At 40.5% G+C, this 20221-nt stretch overlaps 2 protein-coding genes across 2 annotated transcripts; both read right to left on the bottom strand.

Annotated features, from left to right (window-relative positions):
- Nucleotides 1–22: 22 nt before the first annotated feature.
- Nucleotides 23–3828, bottom strand: cimip2b (ciliary microtubule inner protein 2B). The gene is made up of 6 exons (XM_020606047.1): nucleotides 3550–3828; nucleotides 2782–2990; nucleotides 2042–2196; nucleotides 1439–1565; nucleotides 261–476; nucleotides 23–130 (listed from the first exon to the last, which is right to left on the bottom strand). The coding sequence occupies exons 1-6, from the start codon at nucleotides 3759–3761 to the stop codon at nucleotides 36–38; spliced, it is 1014 nt and encodes a 337-aa protein (XP_020461703.1). The 5' UTR covers nucleotides 3762–3828; the 3' UTR covers nucleotides 23–35.
- A 5842-nt stretch (nucleotides 3829–9670) lies between these two features.
- rnf208 (ring finger protein 208) lies at nucleotides 9671–18122 on the bottom strand. Its single transcript, XM_020606073.1, has 2 exons — nucleotides 17372–18122; nucleotides 9671–11814 (listed from the first exon to the last, which is right to left on the bottom strand). Exon 2 carries the CDS (start codon nucleotides 10778–10780, stop codon nucleotides 10007–10009), a length of 774 nt encoding a protein of 257 aa, XP_020461729.1. The 5' UTR covers nucleotides 10781–11814; nucleotides 17372–18122; the 3' UTR covers nucleotides 9671–10006.
- Nucleotides 18123–20221: the final 2099 nt, after the last annotated feature.

Below are 20221 nucleotides of genomic sequence, written 5' to 3' on the forward strand. Positions count from 1 at the left end.
AGTAATGATCATTTTATTAAGGTGTATGATGGTTTTTATGACGTTTCCTGAAAGGTCCTCCTGATGCCACTTTTTTCCAGTGCATTCTGGGAAAGTTGACCGAAGGTATGTCCATGCATGAACTTGAATCCTGTGGAATGGTGTAGAGTATAATTGATGTTTACCTCTGGCAGAGTGATCAGTTTCAATTAATTAGCTTTTATAATTTATCTGATCTCAAGGCTTTGTGGTGTGAAAAGTGTTGCAGCTCTGACACAGACCTGGGATATGTCCTGTGAATGATGGCACCACACCTTTGTCCGATGGATAGATAATGGGCATGAGAAGTGTTGTACTGTCCTTTCTTGTGTTGTCATGAGACACGGGGGCACTCTGCTGCTGCTGCTGCTTCCGAAACTGGATCAGTGCCTGGTTGGTGGTGATGGGGTAACCTTTGCCAATTAAGAAACGCGATTTTGGCACATGCCCGGTAAATCCTGCAAAAAGACATCACACAGTGTCTTCGGCAGCAATTCTTTGACATGTTTATACAGTACAAACTATATATTAACTGAAATGACTATAGATGTAATATGAGAGGGGTTGCTTTAAATGGTGCCCACAGAATATTACCCAACTCACAGCCCTCTACAGCTTTTCAGCCTCTTTCAGCTGATTGTTTTTGTTTACATCCCATACAGTTGGCTCTGTGATGCTTTTATTTTGAGTAAGGACAATTATCCAGCAGCTAGAGATGTAAATGTTCTTCTCTTTACATTTGTCAGGTTGCTAGAAACATGGCTCCAATGTTGCTCTCTGTCCAATAGATGTATGAATACTACGCTTTTATTAAAAACTAGAGTAGACCGTCACTTGGCGAGCTCATCTCTCCCCTTGTGGCCAAAAGTTGAATAACACAGCTTTAAAGCAGCTATAATCAGTGTTTTTATATTAGCAATGGAGTGCTGGACTGCTTGTACATAACAGAGGTCACTCATATGATGAAACCAAGAGATTTATCACTCAACTCTTCAGTTCTCTTAAGCTCTACTGATTTCTTTAGCAGCTCATTATTTTGGTTTTACAGCCAGCAGCTTTACTGTTTTGGTTCACTGTCACTGCTTTCTCCAGTGTTGTTTAAAGTGTAGCTGTACATTTCAGCTAAAAACTTAACCTAAACCCAATGAACACTGCCTCCTCAGCACCAAACAGAAGACAGACACTCGCTAGTGAAGATAGTGGAGCTTTTCGTGGCTAAAAATCGAATATTTCCCTCAAGACTTGGCAGAGACCAAAAACAGCAAAAAAGAGTAACTATCAGACTTGTAGTTTCCTTTTGGCCAGAAACACAACTCCAAATGAATGCTAATGTTACACCATGCAACAACTGCAGCATGTGGTAACTCCACTGCATATTGCATGCTGTAGGTACCAACTATAAAGGTTGCCTGTGTTGTACCAGATATAAAGTACTTGTGCGGGTTATCATCTTCCATGAAATATGGCTTTCCAATGGGGGTGAAGGGCTTCAAGGGCTTGTTGGAGATCACTTTGTTGGAGATCGCTGTCAGAGTGGGTTTTGATCTCTGGGCCAAAAAAAATAAAAGAAAACCAGTAAAACACGCATGACTCGGAGATCATATAATTTTTATGATCTCTGCTAAAAAGATCATGTGACAAAGCTAAAGCGCAAAGTTATAAATTAAACAAAGATTCTACAGTATATGACAATATAAAATTACTACTAAACCCACAAATTTCAAACAAGACTACTCTAACATCAGCAATTTATTGTAGGTGAATGGAAGATTGTGCCATACAATTAGTTATGCTACTTCCTCTTAGTAATCTAAGCTAATTAGTTTGAATCTCAGAGAGACAGAAGTGTTGAATCTGTGTTTGACAGGCCTAAGATCTGTCCAGTTCTGGCTGAGGCGGATTAGATGACAGTGGACTGACATTAGAGCTTCACCGTGGATAATTAAACAAGGGTGAACCTAAGCAAAGGTGCAATGTCAGTAGGTGTGTGTGTGTGTGTCTGTGTGAGAGAGGGGGGTGTTACTTCAAACTGTTGGTTGGTGTAGTTGACAACAGTTGGCAGGCTCACTGATTGCTGTTGGAGCTTCCCATGTCTTTCCTCATAAAACTCAGTCAGTGCTCTCCGACATGTTTCGGAGTAGCTGCAAGCTAAGACGTTCTGACTTCTTGGAATAAAGCCTAAAACAGCAACAAGCAAAATTAAATGGTTGTTTCACCTGCATCTCAAGTGTGTGACCACTGGACATGTCTAGAACTACAGTAGGTTTATTTATTCAGGGTTATTTTCTCCACCCAACTATGACAGAGCTGAATGAGTGTGTTTCCCTGTGAGTTGGGATCATTCACAAGAACACGGTGTGAATAGTTTTCAAAGGAACTAAATCTCTGAGACAAGGTTTAACACTTCTCAGTTAGACCTGACTATTATATAGAGAAACCAAGACAATGATTTCAAAAAGCCATGTTGTTCAGAGCCCTTCACATTTCTGTAATCTTGATTTGAAAAACCCCCACTAACTTGTAGCCATACTTATTACTTTAGCAGTTAGACACAGATGATTTGGTCTCATGTTACTGTCAAAACCCATATTTTTAAGGGCTTGTTGCCAGAATTAATTTATACCTGACAGATGCTCCAAACTGGTATTTAGATATTTCACACCTGGTAATTGACTGAAACCAAACAGTGTAGCACCATCAAATAGTTTTCCATGAGGTGTTCGGTTACTTTGCTAACCTCCTGTGTTAGTGTGTGATACCTACCTGTGTATCCTGGTATCATTGTCTTCAAGTTACTGTCAGGGGTGGTTCTCAGTGTCAGACCAGTGCCCGACTCTGTGAGGGGAACATAACCTGTGTGGAGGACCAGGTGATTGGAATGTCTCACACTGGGACTGGACAGCAGCTCGGCCGTAAGCTGGCCGTAGGACTTCCCCATATTAAACTTCAGCTGTGGGCAATACCCTGCATACCTGAAAAACATAAAATCAAGTATCTATGGTGGCTCAGCAGTAGCTTTTGAGAATATAATTTATATAAATATACAGTATGTATAGTTTGAACAGGGTTAACATAGGGATTTAAAGTAGAAATGCTCATTTTTGTTATTATATTTGATTACATTAGACACTTGCATGGACAGAACAACAATGGACAAACATTTACTGTTGTTACTATTGTAATTTATTGTACTATACTGAGTTTCTTTAATTTCTTGGACAATATTACAGAAACGCCTTATTATGCAGTGCCACAAAAACACCACTGAGGCTTCTAAGAAACGGAATAACTTTAACACCATCTGACACAACTTTGAATAAAGAACAATATTACAATGTGTTTTTGCAGGACTGTCAGAATGTATACATACCTATACTGTATCTCCTCCTATAACAATATAATACAGTAATAAGGAGTCCTGGCGTCATTAAACCCTACGTAAACACGTTTTTTCTCTGTTTGTTTTTTTTTATTACACATGAATGTATTCAGCATTTTAACCGATTCTCGCTTCTGGAGTCGTGCACTTACCCCGGAATATAATGTGGATCCTGTGTCAACAGAACTGTGCTAAATTTAGGGGCGTATTTGTCCATATCGAAACCGCAGAAGGTTGAAGCGTGCAGGTCGCCTTCCCGTGGTGTTTGCTTGTTGCTACAGAAAACCGAAGACAAACACACGGAAGGAGCGTAGTGTCCGTACACTGATATGTGCACCGAAAGTTCTGCTGCAAACAGAAACATAGTCTACTTTTATTGTGTACAAAGCTCATTAATACAGTACAGTTGGGTGATTTACAGCCTGTGGCAGTCGAATTTACACTGCATAAAAACATATGCGCAACTTTCTTGTCAAAACAATGACACTTTGTGGCCTGTGGTAAATAGAGACCACGGCGTCCCAGTAATGTTCACATACACTGAAGAGTCTTCACGGATCACACGATCTGTTTTCAGTTTGTAGTCTTGCGGGACAGACATGGACGGATCTTAACACCCTGGGCTCCTGGGCACACACACACACACACCAGTATCAACATTTGTGTGTGTGTGTGTTGCTGCTTTTGCGTCTCGTTTTAAACATTTTGCATATTTAATTGTGGGTATGTTGCATCTCTTTGTTATTTTGTTACTTTTGTGGTTTTTCATTTTTGTTTAATTACTTTGCTTCTCTTTTTAGTTGCTTTGAGTCTCTTTGTGTTTATTGTCTATGTTTGGCTTGTTTTGCTTGTCCTTTTGCTTATTTTTCATTGTTTTGTGGCTGTGTTGCATCTATGTTTGCTCATTTTGCATATATGTTAGTGGATGATTTTCCCACAAGAAATGTTAACTGTCACTTCATACAGAGGCTCTGGTCCCTGGAGTCTTGGGTTTTTTTGTATCGAGGCCACCTGGCCACCTGGTTTGCGTATGTGCATGTGTACATGGATTTTTTTTCACTTGTTATTTATAACTTAATGGAATAAATAAAATGGAGCAGGGGTTACAACATTACAACAAATGTAAATGTGGGCAGACGGTGCTCTAGCCCAGAAGAACTGCTTTTCTTTTATGTTTCCAAGACTGTGAATGAGCCTGTGTATTTAATCAGATGACTTGCACTGTCTCTGTTGACCTGGGGAATGTAGATAGGAGCAGCCATTCTACACATTCTTACAATCTCAGATAAATCTTGGCTTGTTGGAATGACAAACAAATGTTTGTTGTTTCAGCCTTTACTTACAGTTTTTATTTTCACACACATGCCATAGTGCTGTACGTTTATGGAGGTAATTTTAACATATTATATTACACCTCTCATATACTCACACTCATGGGTTATGTTGATGGATGTAGGTCATAAAGGTTAGTTTAATTTCCAAGTCAAACATTTAAATAACCGTTCTCAAACTTGTCATTTCATCTTAAATATCTATCAGCACCCCTTTGTTTCATTTCCTTTACAACAGCTGTGTTTTTAAATTATATAACTGAAGTTTGTTATATTTAATTTCCTTCTGAGTACTGTGTAAATACACAGATTAAACCAGGTTAATCTATGTGACCATGTCATGACATGTTCTCTTTTTTATTTATTAATTTTTTAAATAGTTGTCAGGACCACTCAAACATTTCAAATAGCATTGTCAGTGAGTCACTCTTTTCCCAGTATTCAGTGACAGGAAGGAGTGGGTATTAACATGCAGCTCAGTGACAGGACAAGTAATGAGAAGAGGTGTGGTGAAAGAACATCATAGGATGTTTTGAATTCTGCAGCACCAGCTCACCTCAGCTGAAGACCGCATGCTCTCTAAGCTGGTGTTTTGTTCATTTTCTTGCTGCAGTTCAGCACTAAAGGTGTGAGGGGAAACCTTTGGAGATGAATCTCTACAGGAACTTTGGAAACCTTATGGAGGCTTGGGTAAATGAAGGAAGCCACTGCTTTGACTCAGAATGGTTTGGAAATAATGCTGGCGAGTCTCCTCTACCTTCCTCTGGCACAGAGACAAACCTGTGCTCAGAGCTGATGAACTCTGGAGTGGAGACCTCCAGCTGTGACACATCGTTTCCTGCTAAATCCTGCTTTGTCTCGGCAGATAATGCTAAAATAGACACATTTATACCAGAAAGAGAAGGTGGCGGACTCACTTCAGATTCAACTGCACAGTTGCCTCACCTCTCCTCTTCCTCCGCATCATCCCCGCTCCTTTGTTCCAGCAGAGCCGAGGAGGAAACACTACAGAACACTCATGCTAAATGTCCAAAGGACAAGCCAGGGCCCCCTACAGTGGAGGAGGTGCTCAGGCGACGACCTCGAGCATCTTCTCTCCCCAAACAGCGTGCGCTGAATATAGTAAGAGGTCAAAGGTCACAGAGTCTTGGACTAAGGAAGACAATCAGCCCATCGGTGCCCATCAGGGAGATGCCAGAAGCAAAGTCTATGAGCTGTGACACGGAGAGATCAGAGGTGAGAAACTGTTTATGTCACAAACCAAACTGTGCTCAGATGTCTAAGCATTGAGATAGAAACATTTAGATAGAAACACACTGTGACTTATTCCTGTTACTGAAAATACATTTGTTCTCAGCCTTATACAAGTTAGTCACAGCAACGTGGGATCTTACTTGTAAATACATATAGAAAGCCTGAAAGAAAGCATCAGAAGTTCAGCAAAGCTTCTACTCTTTCTGTAGTCAAAGGGCTATAACACACATTCATCAAGTTGCTCTGTAATTTAAAGTAGGACAGGCATGCCATTACTCATACAGGATCTCTTTTCATGCTTGTGACCTGTCATGAGTCTGTATGAGGGATCATAAACCAGTCGGGCCAGGTGACTTCAACAGCCACAGGCACAAGAGGAACGGGTTGAGATGTGGGGGGAAGGTCAGCAGTCTGTGTGGCTTTTGATAAATAAAACAGATATATGGTTAATCTGATGCCAGAAAACATCTTGATTTGGAATTAGATTTTTACCAACAATTTAAAAGAAACACTGGAGACATTGCTCTCTGCGTGAGCCAAGTGTGGGTGGGGTCTGTGTAAAAATCAGTTCATGCTGGCAGCACAAAGAGGTGTTGAAACAAATGGATTAATTTAACCATGTGTATTTAACATAGTACTTGAGAAATGTTTTTAAGTTCCTGGGTGTGTGCATAATTTGTTTCCTTGTATGAAAGGCAACAATGAGAAGCTATATAAATGTCAAGTTGATGTATTTACCCAATTACCTGCAATTACAGTATTGCACTTCCATTAATCAGTGCATTATAAAAATGAATGGCAAATGAAAAGAAAGAAAGTGTCTTTGTAAGGTACTGGGTCACCGCCTGCCACCAGAATAGCTTCACTGTGTGTTGGCACTGATTCTACAATCTCTATACTGGGGGATGAACACCATTCTCCTAAAGGACATGTGGTGTTTTGATGATGCTGTCTAACATCAGGGGCTCACCAGAGTCATTAACAATCATCCGCTGGGAACCATGAATGTGTGGTCCAAATTTCTTGGCAATCTCTGTAATAGTTGTTGAGATGTAAAAATGACAACAGAGATCATCTCTAATTTGTTTAAACCACAGTATTTTTTGCAGGATTTCACAAATGAAAATGCAAGGGAAAACTTGTTGACTATCCTTACATACATTTTGTTGGTCTTTATATCCTTGTGCAGGACCTTGATGGGGAGGAGAAGAAAGAACTGAGTCCTGGGTTCAACTACTTGGAACAGGTGTGCCAGATGTTAGAAGATATTGCCCTACAGCAGATGCTCGACCGAGCATTACAAATGAAGAAACATGGCCGGTGGGAACATCGAGCTATGCAGCCGAGCCAGGTGAAGACAACTCGACAAGTCGTTGCACAGGAATTAAGAAACTGTCACAGTTTTCACAGTGCACTGGGTTTATAAACATAACAGGGTTGACAGGTTTTCTGGTGAACCATGACAGCACTGTCCTTCTCATACCTTGACTCTCTTCCAGGCTCCTCACACCTGTCAGAGTGACTGTACAGCTGATGAGGGCCCGTCTTCCTGTCAAAACCTTGAAAGTACAGGAAATGCAGAGCACAACGGTGGTGAACCCCAGCACGGCAAAGACAACGCATACAGATATTTTCGTAAAAGATCAAGTTCAGACCCAACTGTTGCCACACAACATCTAAGTGAGACATCTTCCATATCTTTTGATTTTCAGCTTACCTCAGTGATATGTTTGCTATTTGGTTCATAAATTATTGTGTGCGTTGTTGCAGTAAAGTTGAATGCAGACTATAGAGGGCAGCACCTGATTGCCGATGACTTGCTGGAGAAGGCAGAGGAAGATCATGAACAGGAGGTATAATGCATTCACATACAACACATCATTTATATATTAAGATAATTGAAACTATCAAAATACAAGCTAAAGAATACATAAAGTATATCTTTGTTATTGTGTTATACTAAGCTTTACAAGAAATCTGGTATTTTTTTAAAGTTCATTTTCTCTTTTTTTAGGAGCCTAAAAAGGAGGACATGAATAAAACAAATGAGAACTGGAAGTTAAAAATCAGGTCTTTTAAAAGACAGGAGCCTGCAAAGGAGTAAGATATTGATGCTCTGAGGAAATGTGTGAAACGTGAGGAACACCACAGCATCCAGCCTCACTGATGCAGCGGTCCAGACCTAATGCACAGTGGACACCGATGATTTGTTGGGAGTTCATTTTCAGTCTGTGCATGTGTTCCTTTTGAACATTTTGTTCCCTTTTCATGAAATTTACACAGCTCATCCAGTTTTCCACAGTGTCTGGCTTCAGCACTATCTGATTAATAATTTTTTTAATCTGTACAGCCAACAGATGCAGTCTTCTGAGAAAATCACGGCCCGACAACAGCTGAGCCAGTTCTTCAGGTGGAGAAGGAAGACGTTCAATGTGTGAAATGACTGCAGTGTCTCTCATGATGCTTGGATATTTAGATCTCAGTTCTGAGGAGGGCTAAGTTTTTCTTTTAAAGCCTGAGCACTGACTTCCTATTCAACATGTATAATGTTGCAATCCTCCATGTCTATTTATTGTCCCCTATACATATATATTATACAAACCTACTTGCCTTAATTATTTCTACTTATAAATGTTACATTTTTTATTAAATGGTGACAGGAAATGGACTAAATATTTAGTGTGTTTCTCTGTAATATAATTCATAATTCAAAGCAGTACAGAGTTGAAAGACAAACTTCTAACTTGTATCTATATTTTTTTGGGAAGAACATTATAAATGTCAAATAAAATACTAAAAGTTTGACTTCTGCAACACATGAAAAGCATACTTCATACACAGCAAAGTATATTCAACCAATACTAGTATGGGTGTACATATGAAGGAAAACTAAGATGAAGCTACACATCACAAACATTTTAATAACATTTTGCATATGTTGGCTTTAAATATGAAAATATATCTTTAGCCCTGACAGGCAGATGTCTCAAATATGGCTGCAACTAATGGTTGGGTTGAGGGTTTTTTGATAAATTCACTAATTGTTTAATATACAAAATGTTATAAAATAGTGGAAACTGTTCACCCCATGTTTCCAAAGCCTAGGATAAAGTCAAAATTATTTGTTTTGTCCGACCAACAGAAGAAGCAAATTCTCATATTTGAGAAACTGGAACCAAGTAATTTTTTTCTTTAGAAGCGACTTAAACAATTACTTACATATTTAAATTGTTAAACATCTTGAATGCCCTGATCATTCAACCAGCTGTTTAATATATGGACTAAATTAACAGGCTATATTAAGGGATTTTTAATTGGTATTCTGTGAGAAGTAAGGGTTTCTGTGATGGATAAAAACATCTTCAAATTTAACAAAATACAATCAAAAGCATCCACTATTTTGTACCAAAAACACCCATCAGCGCTGTTTTTGAATTTCAATTTGTGACCTGCAAAGAATAGGCTATAGATTAAGGCATTGCCTTCATATTTGGTACATTTCAAGGAGTTTTTATAAACCCATTTAAACTATGTAGAGACCCCATTACGAAATATCTCAGTATATTGTAACCCATCATTTAATCAAATCACTATCCCATTAAAATCAGCCTAAAGCAAACAATTAAGCTTTTTTTCCACAGTGATAAATAAGAACAGAAAAAACAGTATTGTGGAGGCCACACTGAGGTACTTGTATCATTTGTTTAATCTTTATTCACCTAGGCTGGGGGCGCAGACCTCCCTGGCATTCCCATGTAAAGAGATGTCAATAACAAACACATCCAACCAAACAAGAGAGGGTGAATAGGATTTCAGTCCATACATAAAATACATTTATTTACTATTTACTGAACCACCAGCATATATTAGTCCCACACAGCATCCATCTGTGCTATTAAATATATAGAGATAACATCTGTGGAGGGATTTATTCACTGTATGTGTCTGAGATGAGGGACTGGCAAAAAGGGTAGAGCTTATAGACGACAAGAGTGGTTGGGGTGGGTGCAGTGTCCCCCGTTGTCTACATGATGCCACAGGAGGACAAGGGATTGGCGATCTGGCAGGTGCAGGCTGACTGGCAGTATTGACGCACAGTCTGGTAGCAGCTGCGGTCGGCGTCCCCGCCCCACTGCACGGGCCCGTTGGGGTCAGAGGGCAAACGGCTCAGGATGCTGGTGTTGATGGCCAGAGCAGCCAGGCCATAGTCAGTGAACAGCACCGTCTCACGCCTGCACGTGGGGCAGGAGATGAACTTGTACTTGGGACAGGACTCGTAGAGGATCTGCAGGCACTCCTCACACACTGAGTGCAGGCAGGAGAGGATGCGCGGACGCTTGCCAGCAAAGTTGTAGGTGTGACCGCAAGTGGGGCAATTCAGGGGCTCGCAGGGCATGACGGGCCCTGAGGAGGAGGAAGAAGAGGAGGAGGAGGTGGAGGAGGCGCGGAGCACGTACTGGTTCACTATGACGTCATCCATCTTATAGTGAAACTGGTGGTAGCAGATTTCGTTGGCACTGGTTTTGCGCTGCGCCAGGAAGCTTTGCTCCCTGCGCGTCAGAGGGGCTGGGGGCGACACCATCGGGCGGGGGGACCCTGTCATGTCCAGGGTCAAGTCGCTACAGGCCTGGTTGACGATGATTTCACCTTCACCTCCGCCGTCCCATGCCACTCTAGGGGGTGGGGCATAGCGCGGCTGGGTTACGGGCACAGGGCACTCTCTGGGGAACTTCTCTGACTGGATGATCTTGACAGTGTCCATGGGGATAGCCACGGGCTGACGCCGGAGGCAAGACATTTGCACGTTTTTTGTCTTTTTGTTTTGAGGTGGTAGAGAGAGGGGCTGTGGTTCTAATCAGCACTGAACACCCCTGCCTGGTTTTGCGCAAGGGTGAAAGGATTGGGCACTTTCTCTGAAATCAGCCATTTGAGGGGACATGAGGACGGATGGTTGCCTCCATGTTTCCCTCAGAGGTCTTTCCTGGTGTGACTCCTGTCAGCCTGAGTTTTAAGGCCAAGACAGATAGAAAAGCTCAGCCGGAGCACCCCAACCTGCAGCTCTTACTCTCTCACAGCTTATATGTACAGATGATTTAATAGTCCAGCTTAAGGTATCTGACCAGTGTTGACTACTTAAAGGTATTTTTGTTGTTATGCTGATGTTCCTGTGCTGTCTCTGATGGCTATTTGCAGAAATGTATATTCACACACAGGGTGAGTTGGTACTTTAGCACAAAGATATGTTCGTAGTCAGTGATAACACCAATAAATAATCTCATAAATAATCTATATGTACAGATGCTCACATATATACATACAGTACAGACTCGTTGATTTCTGCATTCACAAACTAGTGGGACTGAGTGCAAATAATTTAGAAAGGTCCAACAGGTAGGCTATTGTCTTAAAATAAATCCTGTGGTCTCTTGGCTTCTCAAACTAGCCTCTGAATGTGTTTAAACACCAGCTTAACTTCCTGTTTTTAGCTGCGGCTGTGTTACACATTAGCTCAGGTGTGTGAGAAAGAAAGAAAGAAGTCTTTGACTATGCTCTTGATCCAGTTTGGTCAGGTGACCCTGTGTGACCCTCTTGGTAGCTTGTTGATAAGGAGGGAGGAGATCTTTTTTTGGGAGGTGTTGTACAATGCTCCAGAAACTTGTGGAATGATTCCTTCAAGCTCCAAGGCTCCTGAATTCCTCAGAGGTGGGAGTTTTTTTTAGTTTTTTCAAACAGCCCTCCCAGCTGAGCAGAAGAAGCGATAACAACGCCTCTGTGCTTGTCTCCCTTTGTCAGTGCCTCAGACTCATGGTGCGATTCCTTTGGTCCAGCTACCTGTGAAAACAGAAAGAGGGATACATAACATACATGAATTTCTGCACTGATTTGAGGATTTGTTGAATTTTAATGACTTTTAATATGAACTGCAAATGAAATGCAAGTGTGGAGGGTTTGGTCAGTTTAGTTTTATTGGAGCATGATTTTTATTTTTAGACAGCTATGTTGGCAAATGCAGCTTTGTTTTATACCTGCACATGAAAGTGTATTAACAGATATAGTAGGAAATTCACATATCCATTATAAATGCTAATTTTGTGTATTATATTCTCTGAATTCTTTCTGTCTTTGTCTTTCTCTGACAGCAGATACTGGGGGAAAACAACTTGGTCACGTTTCCTTTTGCATGCTCACTTCCGCCCAAGCGTGTTTCTTTAAAGCCTGAGATAATTATCATTTTATCATGTTCTACTCTGAGGCATGACAGAGTGCACACCTTTCTTTTGCAAAACATAGAGTCAGAAGATTATGTTGTGGCACATTTAGGCCTAAGAATTACAAGCACAGCACACCCACCATAATTCTTTAGTCTGTGATGAGTGGACTAGTTCAGAACACCAAAAATTATTTTAGATTAAATGATTGTTCTGTATATAAAATGACAGCAGCAAATAAGGACCAATTCCAGCTTCCAGAGCCAATGGAGTGTTCTTAGAACACTAAAATAACCCAAAGGCATTCACTTTTTGACATGAGATAAGAAAAAGCAGGAACATGTGGTACAAATGTTTGGCTGTTTTTTATTCAGTTAATTGCTAAAATTCATTAATTTCTATTAAACTGTTAAAAGTTATTTAATCAAGTAATAATTTTTGGACTAGTACTTTAAAAACTAGATACAAGTGTCCACTTTATTAGGTACACCTGTACATTCTAAGGCCATCTTAGAGCATACAACTGCCATAAGGTTTATTTTAATAAGATTATTTTAACACTGTCATAAAGATGTTAAATCAAATATGTTTTAGCATTGAGGTCATGATGGTGTTGTCCAGTTCTATTTGGAGGTGTTTGTAATATTCTGCCCTCCTCATGTATGTACATAGTAAGGATTTGTTTGATTTTCTGTAGAAATATGATAAATGATATCCTTTGTTCACACACATGCACGTTATATATAAAGATGTAGCCATAGCCAGGATTTTAGGTTAAATATTAACTGAAAACAAAGAGTAAATATAATTAAGGAAGCAAAAGCCAAAGCCTGACACATTGTCTTTTCAGAGCAGGTGATTGTGACACACACAGTTCTGCTCTCATCATTCTTCCTGTCAGCATTCAACATGTTGTGAGTTGCGTCAGTTAGACTCTAACGAGCGTAGGAACAGGTTACAATCTGCATGAAAGGTTTGTGCCATTCTGTGTGTGGGTTTGTGAAAAAGAACAAGTTTAAGGATGAAAAATTGTAGCTTAACAAAAATAATAGCTGCTAAACAGCAGGAGGAGGAGGAGGATGACAAATCCTTCATTCTGTGCACAGCTGTCAACGGTGATGAGTCATTAGAGGAAAAAAAACTGAGCAGAGGAGGTGACCTACATGACGAGGAAGAGAGAGAGAGTGCACAGTGCTGGTCCTAACGTCTATTTATGGTTTATTTATCTATGCATGTCTCAGTGGTTTCCTGCCCCCAACCTCTGCTGGAGAGTCACACCAAATGAGAGAGATGTACTGTACCTAACGGGTGGAAGTGCTTTAGCACATTGCTTTCGCAAGATGCAGTGAGCTACACTAAACGAGCATTTGTGTCTTTGCTTTATCCTGTCTCAGTGAACCCAGTGGCATATTAGTACACTCTATACTAACAGAGCCTTTATTCAGAATCACTGTCTCACCAAATGTGTCCCTCTGCTGCTTCTCCCAGAATAGCTATGTTTCTTTCTCACCCCCCTGTATACATTCATACATTAGTGGGAAAAAACTTTTATTTTCACCCTAGTACCCTGATAGTGATATATTCAGGGTGTGATGCTTGGTGCATTCAGATTTCAGTTTAATGGAAAATGTTTCTGCTCATGAATGTGAAGAATGTATATATGACCACCTTACAGGGTCAAGCGGGAAGAGAAATTGTAAAAAAAAAAAAAAAAAAAAAAAAATAAAGATACAAATGTTGAGTGACAGAGTTACAATCAATATTCCATCATAATCGTGGTTATAAATGTATGCAAAATCACATAAATAAGTGCTAATCAATATAATGAACTAGAGTCCACTGCTAAATGAAAAAAAAAAATCCTCACAAATGTAAAACAGAACTTTAGTAACTTATTTTGAAAGTTTTTAAGTACAAATTCCTCCATGAATTATGAATCCTGTTGATTATTAAACCTAAAATGGTATTTCTGTGGTATGTTATGTGGACAAACATGCTTGTAATCATCAAAACCGCATCAAATATGTATCATTTTGTCAGTAGCACCTAAACATACGAATAATAGCAAACATTTTAGATGATAACCTTTAGAATATTATAATATACTATATTATGTGGATGTTTCTGTGTCTAGAATTGATCTCATAATATGATTGTTTGAATTCATGTAATCTGTCAAGATGATACATCTGCTGATAGTTTATTACACATATATCAGTATCGGTGTATATATGGGCCAATAGATAGCAAGAATCACTATAGAGACGTGCCAAAGTCTCAGGTCATGTACAGCAGAAACAGTGTTGGCATCACTTCCACTGCACAGTGCAAACATTGTTTATTTCATGACTATCAGCCAATACATCGGTTTTAGATTTTTTTTAGTTGTAAATAGTGATATTTTAGAATCACTTGGCTCATTGTTTGACTCTTAAAGAAATTCTAGTAACCAGCTCCACTTCTCTGAGTTATTTGGTGTTTTGTGAAAATATTTGTGTCTGATAGAGGCAGGGGTCAAGTTGATAAAGTAAGCAGACTGCATGAGGAGCCTGTGAGCCTGGGGGAGAAGAAGCAGCTAAGATTACCCTCTAATTTGGTGACAGTGCTATGAAGAGGACTGATAACTGGTGCAGGCTGCCTACTGATGGATCAGCTTTGATGCAACCTCTTCCTAATAGATGGAGCCTTCTCCGGTAATGTAAGGAAGTCATCTCCGTCCCAGCCACCATATTAACATGGAGTAAACTGTGTGTGTGTGTGTGTGTGTGTACACAGCTCTGGATCCTCTCCCAGCAGAGGAATTAGTATACTAATGAAATCATAACAGGCATTTGACCTCATCATCGCAGGCATGAGGAGGAAGAGGAGAGCTGACCACAGAGATGTGAGAGGACTCTGTCTCAGCAGTAAATTCCTCATACCATTAGATACACACACACACATATCCTAGAACGTTCTCACCCTCGGACGACTCCCTATCACGTACATGGCACCACCCTTTACATTCCAGGGGACTCATAAACAAACAGATAACAAGCAGATGTGAGCCACTGAAAGGAAGGTTTTTAAATGTGTTCACTGTCATTCGTGTTAGATTTACTCACAGCTAATGAAACTGACATAAACACACACCCGACGAGAGAAAAACTGCACAGATCTAGAACATTCTTATCCTCTCACATAGCTTTCTTTGCCTCACACACATACATCTCTGTCCAGGTCCCTGTGATCACAATGAATTGATTCCACCTGTGCAGATAGGAGAGCAGGAGAAGGGCACCATGTTCTGAATGAGTCATAGAGAGCCTGCGCATCAGTCTGTCTCCCCCAATGCCTTTCTCTCAGTGAAAATCTGTTAGTCTCTATCCATCTGCCTCTCCCTCTTGCTGTCCATCCATCCATCTATCCAAACAGTCTGTTGGCCTGCACAGTACAGAGAGTCCGTGCACTGACACCACACACCAGCAGTATGTCAGGTATGCAAGCTATGTTGAGGTGCATATCCACATTCATGCCTTGGCTGGTAAAAAGCATCACCAAGATACTCTCGCCTGTGAGGGATATTATGTTGTGTTTTGATTATGTAACCTGCTACAGTATGAGAACAAATCCACAACTTTATGTGCACTGGCTGCAGCACCTCTCTGAAAATCATGGCACTTGCAGGGACAAGGTGAAATACTGTAAAGAATTTAAAACCAGGAGGTTGATTTTCTGTGGCACATTTAACAATATGAAAAGTCTATGACATGTGGTGCTGCATAAATGCAGCTCACAGATGCATCTTGGGCTGTTTTTTTTTTATATTGCTGGTGTTTTATATTTGCATATAAAACGTACAATGCCAGTATTTAATTTTTCAGTGTCGAGGCTTTATCAGTTGAGTTTTGCATTCATTTTCTTAATAAAAGAATGGCTCTCCTTTATATATAAAACTGTTGGTGTCTGGCTAATATAATTAAAAGATAAAAAAATATATCTAGATATTTTTTCCCAGGATTCAGTTCCAGATATGATGTTTGGCTTTAAGCGCTGATTCTTGTATTAACAGTCAATCCCTCAACTGTTACATGCATTTTTTTCGTAAGCTACTGTATAATTTTAGTCTAACATTTGTATTTTTGCACAGGCGGACAGAGCTCAGTGAGTATGTGCGGAGGTGTTGTTTTTAATAATTCAGCCTGCTGTCATTCACGGCAGACATCAGCCATTTTGCCTTCCAGTTCATTACAGCCAAGTGCTCTTTGTTTTTGTCTATGTAGCTCCCACAGCAACATGGCAGAGCTGCACACAGGCAGAAACATAAAAGCAACAATCAGCATCGCTCTGCCTGAAACAGACCTCATAGAAGATTTATGATGGGAAAGGTTCAGCAAATGCCCAGCTCTTCAGAAACAACAGTGGCTTGATTGATTAAGGTGATTGATTTTCCTTTTTAAGGAGGCTGTCTCAGCAAAGGGTTAAGGCAGACGACATTGCTGATGAGTGAGCACAACACGGACTCAGTGATACAGAGGTGAGGTGGCCAAAATATTCAGCCTGTATGAAATGGAGCAGCTTTAGTGTGTTGCTTTGCATGTGGGAGTGGTGCGTTCGGGAGCAGCAGTTATGCAATTGCAGCTTGTTCCCAGCATTCACACTGCAGCACCAATGGATGGCCAATACAGAGATGCCTTAGTACTGCTGACAACTACAGAACAGGCCATTCCAAACTCGTCCATATAACCCGCAGCCTCCCTCCCCCACTGCCTGTCTGTGCAGAGGTCTGTCAAATGTCATAACCACTGAAGACATGACACCCACAGGATGATATTTGTACCTGAACTCAGACATCATTGTGATTTATTCATAGATTCTAACCCTTGTTGGTCTGTGCTGACATATAGATGTGCAGGTGTGTGTGGGCATATTTGTTTCCCTGTATGCATCCATGTGTGCGTGTGCGTCTCTAAAATGGACGGCCATGATGCAACCACCATGTAAATGCCACCTCAACATAGCAAAGCACAAGGCAAAGCCCACCTCTATTATATTCTCACACAAAGTGAACTACAAAGAATATGAAACCCACACAGAGGAGCCACACCTCACAGATCTGGAACATACAGATCACACAGATGCAGAAATGAGTGCACAGGAAAATTTTGGTATCACCACAAAACGCCTTTTTTCATCCTCACCTGTCTGCCTGCGCATTTGTTCCAGTGCCTTCTCGTCTTTCTCTTTTCTCTTCCAGTTTTTGCCTTTGATGGTGTTGATGCTGCTTTGTGAAGATAAACCAAGCCGTTCAGTCTCTTTGTTTGGGGGGAACGTCTCAGCAGAAGGAGGACACTCTCTACTGCCCACTGTTTCTAGCAGGAAGAATACCAAGCAGCAGTGAAGGGAAGAAAGGATGGAGGAGATGTAAGATGGAGGAAGCTTTTGCAAGGTGGAGGCGTCATGTCTCAGGCTGCTTTCATCGAGCGCCACATCCCCAGTTCCTCTTCTCCTCTCCTCTCTGGTACCTCACACCTAGTCTTTCTCAGATGAGTTGTGGCTGAACGTCTCCCTCTGGTATGGCTTTCATCATCCCTCTGTTTCTCTCGCAGTATTCAGCTTATTCTGTGCAGTGACCTGAGTGTCTGTGCTGTGTTTCAACCCCTTCTCTGTCTTCCTGGTCGTGTCTTTTTTCTTCTCCTTTCCTTCTGCTCTTCTCTCGCCTCTCCTCTTGACTCAGTTCATCAGTCCTCTTTCTCCTCCTCTGTCTGCCTCAGTCAGTGCGCCTCACAGTCACACATGCGCAGTGTTTTCACACATACATGCGCACACACATACTCCCTCTCTGCCTCTGTGCTTCTGGCTTCCTCCTTATGCATGCAGCTTCTTTTGCTCGCCCGCCCCCATCTCTCTCTCTACACACACAGACTCCCTCTCTTTCTTTCTCATTCGTTCTCTCAAGCTGCATCACACACTGCAGTGCCTCTGCAGGCAGAGTTACGCTTTCTAGTTGCCAGAGAAAATATTCCAGCCAATGAGAAACGTTAACAGTGCTACCCACCCTCCCCACCCCAACACACATATGCATACTCACATAACATGAATGTAGCCTTCTGAGACCTGAAAGCTTTGCTCACAGAAAAATTAGTATACACTATATGTAATGTTACTACACACAAACACACAGCTAAGTACACTAGCCAAAAACGCAGGAAATGCAGAAAGCTGGTGCTTTCAGAGTGCCACATATCTGAGAAGGAAACACAAAGCATAAATTCACTCGCAAAATTTATGTTGTATTAAACTGCTGACTGGAGGCTTAGAAAAAACAGTTGTATCATGTTCTGCACTGAGCACCATAGAAATGGATTCTACAAGCACAGCCTCAAAGCCAAAACATTAAAAGGTGTCAGTTGTGTTCATTCATCCCTCAGATGTTTGTCTGGAAAAAAAAGAAATAACTGCTACATCTGATGCTACTGAGTTCTTGTGAATTCACCCAGACACTTGAAGAAAACATCCTAAGCTCCCACCACAAATCTGCACATGCAGTAATGTTGCATAATGAGGATTTTAGTGTTTTGTATCTACTCTAGCTTCATGCTGACCAATAAATAACCCTCAAAGCAGAAAAAAAGACCTGATTATTCAGCCAATGTAAGAGGGTTATGCTTATGTAATCATCAGATGCATAATATAATGACAGGCAATGGGGCAATGAGTCATGAGGTATAACAGAAAATCTGAGCACTAAATAGGCATTGTCTGTTTTATTTCCAAAAACTTGCTCCTACAAATGTAAAAGGTTTAGGAAAGAGCCACACATCAGTGATGTACTGAAACTTCCTCATTTTGTTAATTTGTGTGCAGTTGGGCTACTGGCTATCATCTCGTTCATCCAGCACTCTTTTTAATCAACCATAGTGGCATTATATTCAAAATCACAGCATCCATTAAAACAAATAATTCTTTTTAACATTACATATTCATGACTGGGTAATTAATTACAGTGCAAGATGTTACAGTAATGTTTTGTCATTAATGAGTACGATAAGGCTTAAGTTAACATTTATTTTAAGTCTCCCTTTTCTGCATTAATAAGTCATGTATGAACAAGAAGAAAGTGTTTAATGAGTGTACCAGAACTTACTGTGTGTAGTCACATCAAATCTAAGCTACGTATCTAAAACAGTACTGCACATAAACTCCCACCATCCTGTTTACTAGCACCAGGTGAGTTTGAAGACCATGCACCAACAGAGTCTTTCAACATTACACAAATATTAGAAAATACACTGTAACAAAGGCCAGTTTCATCCCCCAAGCCCATAAATCTGATCTGGGGACAGTGAATGGGCCTCATTTTTGTACACAGGCTATACTGTAAACTGTCAGTCATCAGCACCTTTTAAATGAAGTTATAAGAATCATATGAGGGGTTTTTAATTTGATGTTTCAATTAATATTTGGCAATGAACAAGCACTTTAACTGAAATCAACTTGAGATGTGAGATGGTTCAGCTTAAAGCCTAACTACCTAAATAACTGCAGCACAGTTAGCTGTTGTGTAAAGCCCGAGGCCATTTTAATATATGTCGTTTCCTACATAGTATATGGTGCAATATTTTACACTGTGTAATGACTTTTCTGTGCCACTAGAAGGCAACCATGTCTCAACCATTTGAGATGTTTCTTGTGTTGTAACCTTCATTGTGAAATTTTCAAGTGTGTTTGTATTCTGGCAGAACAATGTACAAGTTCACCTTTGTTTCATTACTGCCAAATCATTTTGTATATTTGTCCATCTATAGGATTCAGCTCAGGGCAGGACAAGGCATCAAATGAGAATAATGTGAAAATGCTGTACATTAAGGAATTAAAGGGACATTCTGCTTCTTAATTGTCCTTTTAGAGATATTCTGCACTCCTTACTTTTGGAAGATTTTTCATGTTGTCCCTCCTGCGGAGTGAAACATACAGTAACTGCTTTCTCAGACTGGGCCAACTAGATAAACCTCTCAGTTCAGAGCCTACCGGGTCACCAAAGCTTACAA

This window comes from Monopterus albus, unplaced genomic scaffold (assembly GCF_001952655.1).
Source record: "Monopterus albus unplaced genomic scaffold, M_albus_1.0 scaffold75.1, whole genome shotgun sequence".
NCBI classification, from domain to species: domain Eukaryota; kingdom Metazoa; phylum Chordata; class Actinopteri; order Synbranchiformes; family Synbranchidae; genus Monopterus; species Monopterus albus.

Excerpts from the sequence above, each read along its gene's own strand:
- cimip2b (XM_020606047.1), bottom strand. The coding sequence starts at position 3,761 with ATGTTTCTGTTTGCAGCAGAACTTTCGGTGCACATATCAGTGTACGGA. Across the intron at positions 2,991-3,549 it reads GATCCACATTATATTCCGGG|GTATGCAGGGTATTGCCCAC; the intron begins GTAAGTGCACGA and ends TATGTTTTTCAG. Across the intron at positions 2,197-2,781 it reads AATGATACCAGGATACACAG|GCTTTATTCCAAGAAGTCAG; the intron begins GTAGGTATCACA and ends TTGCTGTTTTAG.
- rnf208 (XM_020606073.1), bottom strand. The coding sequence starts at position 10,780 with ATGTCTTGCCTCCGGCGTCAGCCCGTGGCTATCCCCATGGACACTGTC.